The sequence below is a fragment of the Gopherus flavomarginatus genome, chromosome 1 (genome assembly GCF_025201925.1).
Source record: "Gopherus flavomarginatus isolate rGopFla2 chromosome 1, rGopFla2.mat.asm, whole genome shotgun sequence".
In the NCBI taxonomy this organism is placed as follows: Eukaryota; Metazoa; Chordata; order Testudines; family Testudinidae; genus Gopherus; species Gopherus flavomarginatus.
The window spans coordinates 109614434-109620433 of NC_066617.1; the positions used below are offsets into that span (position 1 = coordinate 109614434).

The 6000-nt window shown below is 42.3% G+C and overlaps 1 protein-coding gene across 2 annotated transcripts in view; it reads left to right on the forward strand.

Annotated features, from left to right (window-relative positions):
- LOC127047505 (cystine/glutamate transporter-like) overlaps positions 1 to 5893 on the forward strand; it is a 29430-nt gene extending 23537 nt beyond the window's left edge. Inside the window, exons 10-12 of one of the 2 annotated variants that reach the window (XM_050945859.1) lie at positions 982 to 1131; positions 1995 to 2172; positions 3259 to 5893. In XM_050945859.1, the coding sequence (XP_050801816.1) occupies positions 982 to 1131; positions 1995 to 2172; positions 3259 to 3323 (393 nt within the window). In that variant the 3' untranslated portion in view covers positions 3324 to 5893. The remainder of the gene's footprint in view (positions 1 to 981; positions 1132 to 1994; positions 2173 to 3258) is intronic. The other variant, XM_050945869.1, reaches the window with a different exon arrangement.
- The last annotated feature ends 107 nt before the right edge of the window (positions 5894 to 6000 follow it).

The following is a 6000-nucleotide window of genomic DNA, read 5'->3' on the forward strand; positions in this document are numbered from 1 at the left end:
AGAGCAGGGTTCAAGACACTTTGGTGGGACAGCGTATGGGACACTTGCACTGTTACTTCCCATGGTGTAGCCGTTCATTGCCTAGACAGAAGATGTCAGTTGACAGCACTATCAAACCTACCGCTCTGTAGGAGTGATAAATGCACATTAGCACATTTTTATAGAAGAAAAAACTCCTATTTGGAATCCAATTGTGCAGTAACTAATCTATAGGACAAGTGATCTGATTTCCAAGCCCTGCACGTCACTTCCTTCCTCTCCTTTGTTGGTCACAGGAAGTTGTTGTGTCTTGTTTCATATTAAATTGTAAGCTCTTCAGGATAGGGGCTGTGTTACCTGTTTGTTTCCACACATCATCTAGCACAGTGCAGCCCTGGTGTCTTCAGTTGCTACCACAATATGATAAAGCCCTTCAAAGAGCCTTGTGGCACCAAGTAACCTGAGACTAATAAAATGCTTCCTGGAGGGGTCCAAATTCTAGCTTTGGTGGACTTTGCATCAAAGGAAAGGGTTGGCTTTTCATCTATTTCACATGAGAGAGAAATTTTTCAAAGGGCAATTTGACACCCAACTCCCATTGACAGTCAGTGGGAATTGGAAACCTAACTTCCATTTGTTCCTTTAAAATCTCCTCCCAAGCTAAGTTTTTGTTTTTGTTTTGAAAAACCTTCTCAACTCAGGATTTCTTATAGTGTCCCATGAACACAGGATCTAAGAGTTTCCCAAGCAAACTAAATTTGCACAGTAAGGACTTAAATCTCCTGCTCTTTTCACTTATAGGAGGCTCTGTGATTTAGTTAATACCATATTTGCACATGTTGAGAAAAGGCACCAGCACCACTGCGGAGACAGAGAGAATATAAGACAATAGCACTTTATAGCTGTTGTAAGACCTACACAAGTAACACGGGGTGGAAAGGAAAAGCATCTTCCCTAGGTGTTACTGCAGTGCTTAATGCCGCATTTTTGTCTGTGTCCTAGTTGCCTCTGATCTTTTTGATGGTGTTGATTGGCGATCTCTATGGCCTATTGAGCTTCTTTAGCTTTTCACGCTGGCTCTTCATAGGACTGGTGACCCTGGGGCTCATGATACATCGTTATCGACATCCTGAGATACCAAGGCCCTTCAAGGTACAAAGAGATCCAGCTAACGACAGCTACGCAAAACCACACAATGTGGGGATTTTGAAAAAGGAGTTTAGATGTGAAAGGATAGAGATAGGCAAAAGCGGCTGCATGAGATCAAATGGTCCTCCAGTATTCTGTACTTGTTTCATCTGGAGACACGGAACCCAAATGGAAAACTATTGTAATTATAGTGAGTTAGGTAAGGCCACTAATTCGTTTCTGCTTATAGAATAGCAACAATTGCAGCCTCCTGGCTATTAGCGTAGCTTGCAGGAGTTCGGTCCTGATATAGTTAAGACAGTAGTAAGACATGACAAAACTTAAGCAAAATCAGCTATGTTTTTATCTGAGCAGACAAATGCTCCTACTGACACACAAGAAGTGACAGCTGCAGTGTAGAAAATGACCGTGTGATGCTTTCCCCCCCCCCCAAGCACAGCAACACTGTAAAATGCATACAGTTTTCATTCAGCTGGTTGCATGTCAAATGTTCAGAACAGCTCTCTCAGCTGCAACAACTGATTGAAGTCAATGGAAATCATGCAGGTAAAACTGCAGAAATCTGAAACTTAGCCCAGTTATGTTAAGCTTCGTTGCAACAAAACACAAAGCTCAGTACAAAAACAATCTAGTGAAGTGAATCCCAGACCAGAATAATGCTCTCTATCCTCTGAAGTTCAGATATTTTCAAGACTACTATAGCTTAGAAAGTGAAACACTACCGTGCAGTTTCAGTGCTTTGTACAAATGTCTTGTTTGCTGCTGCTCGATATTATGACAGCAATCTATTCGGTACATGACTGCAAGCTCTGCCAGCTGACTGCTTAGAAAGACCTTCCATTTCTTAGATTTCCTCTCTTTTCTAGGTGCCTCTATTCATCCCACTGGTTTTCACAATAATATGTTTCTTCATCGTGGGAATGTCCCTTTATTCGGACCCTGTGAACACTGGCATTAGCTGTGCCATAACTCTGACTGGTCTGCCTGTCTACTATCTGGTGGTCCAGAAATCAAGAATACCAACCAGCTGCAGTGCAATGTTCAGTAAGTACAGGCAGTAACTTTAGATCTAACACTGAATGTCTTTCTAAAAAATAGGCTCTTGTTCAAACGTGTAATACAGGAACCTCACTGCCAAGGTTCTACGGCCTGTATTAATGCAAGTGGTCAGACTTAGATGATCACCATAGTTCCTTCTGACTTTAAAAAGGAAGAGATTCATAGACTCAAACTTTAAGGTCAGAAGGGATCATCATGATCCTCTAGTTTGACCACCTGCACATTGCAAGCCACAAAACCTCACCCATCCACTTCTGTTACAGGCCTTAACCTCTGCCTGAGTTACTTGGTTTAAATCTTGATTTAAAGACTTCCAGTTACTGAGAATCCACCATTTACTCTAGTTCAAACTAGCAAGTGACCCCTGCCCCACGTTGTACTTGTGAAGCAGGGATATTTTAAGGCAAAAGTGTGAGTCTTGCATATTCCCATGCAAAATTATGCATACACTAGCAGTGACTCACCACAAACATCCAATTCTAGGATTGAGAAGCATCATGACCCTTCCAACCACAGTCAATAGCAGTAGGCTAGACAGCACTGCAATTATAATCTCTTCACCCTTTAGCCACTAGTCATATTCTGTCCAATTCAGGTTCTTTAACTTATCACGATGCATCTGAGAATCTCTTGTCCTGGCCCACCGTCAGGCCTATTTGGGAAATAAGGAAGAGTTCTCCAGAAAAAGCACACACACAAGACCTTTCTTATGCAACAGGTTACAAGTCATATGTATTGTTCTAGTACAGCAGCACCTTGATGCCATAAATCAGGGCCCCATTGTACTAGGCACCCCCTGGTAAGTAGAGGTCAAACAAAACTGCACTGGAAGCCACATAGGAATACTTTAAGGTTGCTATTTAAGACAGAGGGTTGTACAGGGGAGTTGGTCCTTGGTGCAGTTTAAGAGGTGTGGCAGAAGAAAGGCTGGGGAAGTCTTTGGACAGAGACTGCCCTAGTTCAGCAGTTTTCATTTATGGAATAAACTTCCCCCTTTCCCCCCCCCCCCCCAACGGGCTTCCTTTTCAGACAGTGTTTTCTCCTCTCACCTCTTCATTCCTTTGTGTTTAGATTCCATGACGGTGAAGCTACAGGTCCTGATGGAAGTCATCCCACAGGAAATCCAGACCTACTGAAGGTCTCTTGCATCACGGTCCAGACTTCAAACTTAACACACGAAGGCCCATTCTTGGGAGCAGCTGGTAACGAATCCAAACAATAGGATCCACAAGGCCTTCAATAAGATCAGACCATAAGTGGGAACCCAAGGCTATTTTAATGTTAACATTACCGTAGTCACTTTCATGAACCCTTACCTAATGCTGGTTTGTTCAGATGCTCACATATAAACACACTTCTTTTTAGAGTCAGACTACTTCAGTGATGTTACAATCCAGTACTCCCAACACCAGTAATTCACTACTGTGGGGGTGAATCTGAAGTCAAACTGGTTGGTGGCGTTTTCTGATAAATGGAGCAAAGAACAAAGCTACCTTCAATGCATATTATATGAAGTAATAACAGGAAAAGGGAATAAGAAAATACGATCATTTATAGAGAAGAAATCGTTTTCCAAAACCCTTTAAGTATGTCTGAGCAACTTTCACGTGGAAGCTGCCCAGCATAGACTAAGCAGAGAGTAGCCATGGAGTCTTTCAGTGTATGGAGGGACAGTCTTCTCAAAACAATTTGGTTCAACCCAGCCACAATGTGGGAGATCACTCTCCTATCAATAAACTTCCAAACTTCACAACCAAGCAAAAGAGGATTGGGAGCGGTGTTCATGATAAAATTATTGTGCAGGAGGTCACTACTAGCCCTAGCCCTTAGGCATTAAGTTTATTCTCAAAGAGTAAAAGGATTATTTAAAGGTGATGCTGGAAAATGATAGTGGCAGCAGAACTGTTGTACTTAGCAACTAGAATTTTTCTTTCTATTTTAAAGAAAATGGAAATTGAAAGAAAGGGAAAGATGAGGGTGGAGGGTAAGGATATGCTGAATGTATTATTTTGATGCTGCTGTCTGAGGACAATTTGAGTTTTGGAAAAAAGTTTAGAAACAGCTATGGTTAGGGTTTCTCAATCCAGAGTCTGGCAGTGCTGCAGAGGGGCTGCTCTCAGCTTCAGAATGTTATCTTTCCAGCCACTTTGAGCAACTGCACAAACTACAGGGAATCCTCCCAGTAGGCATTATAAACATGTATTCTACATATGCAATACACATGGATGTTTGTCAAGAACACTACCGAAGATTGAATTTTTAAACAAAAACCCACAAAAACAAAAACTCTGTCGGCAGCCACTTCATTATTAAAAAATGTGATTTCTAATCAGGGCAGCTGAGACACCCACTGGCGCATCCTAAATCATTACCCATTGTGCTTAAATATTGTGGATTTAACTTTTTAAAAGGTGAATTTCATATAGGTAAAAAAGTTGGGTTAATAGTGTTGAAGCTTGACATTTTATTTAGCCAAAGAAAAGGTACATTAGATACACTGCATTTCCCCCCAGTGTCCCACTAGTACCTCAGTCCAGAGCTGGAGAAACAGTTACTGGGAATGACAATTCAGACTGATGTCACATTTAATGCTTTATTTCCCTGCTAAGATTGGAAACTTCAGTGTCACTTGTGGCACTCATTTTATGATGTGCAAATCTGTCCATTAGCATTTGGAGTGTGATCAACTCATTTCACATCCATGAGATAGATAGTAACCTGATCCCCACTGATACAGGCTAAATGTGAACTGACCAACCAGAAGCAAAAAACTACCTATTATACATCTGAGCCAGTGGTTCTCAAACTGTGGGTTGGGACCCCAAAATGGGTTGCAACCCCATTTTAATGGGGTTGCCAGGGCTGGCTTAGACTTGCTGGGGCTTGGGGCTGAAGCCTGAATCCCACTGCTTGAGGCCGAAGCCAAAGCCTGAGGTATTCAGCCTTGGGCGGCTGGGCTCTTACAGGTCCCCTGGCTGGGGCTGAATCCCTTGGGCTTCAGCTTTGACTCTTTCACAACCCAGGGCAGTGGGGCTCGGGCTTTGACTGACTCCAGCTCCCCCACCCAGGGCAGTGAGAATCAGGCAGACTCAGGCTTTGGTCCCCCATCCTGGGGTTATGTCGTAATTTTTGTTGTCAGAAGGGGGTTGCGGTGTAATGAAGTTTGAGAAACCCTGATCTGAGCCACCCAAGCTCCTCCTAACACCACTTTTTAAAACATTCAGTTTAAGCAGTGAAAATGTTCTTCTGATTGCTTCCCACTCTGAGGATTCAAAACCTTCTAATGCAGAAGCACTTTCTCCACATAGAAAAGGCACTATATTTTCATAAATAAAATAACTGTCACATGATGGAACTGAAGCATGTCATTCCCCATAGAATTAATTGCAAAACAGGAATTGCTATACTGGATCAGTCCCATGGGCCATCCAGTCCAGTATCCTGACAGTGCCCAACACCAGACGTTTCAGAAGGTGGAAGAAACTTCTCAACACCTACTAATTACAGATTGGCTTAAGAGTGAAGCAGGAAGATTAATCTCTCCTCCAAAGTGTATATTAGCATTAACTAATTAGAAGTTTGTTCACACTCCTCCTCTCCCCATCACAGGAGACTGTATTAGCAGGTCTCTGTTTTGCTGACCTCTTCATAAAAGTGTGACTTGCAATTTCACAAGTTACCACCAGGGTATACACTTGGATCACAAATAGTTCTTTCAGGTGTACTACAGTTTTAATCTCTGCGCATGGGTGGAAATACCACTCCTAATAATTGCACGAAGTTAAACTGGGGAACTATTATTTCTCATTAAAA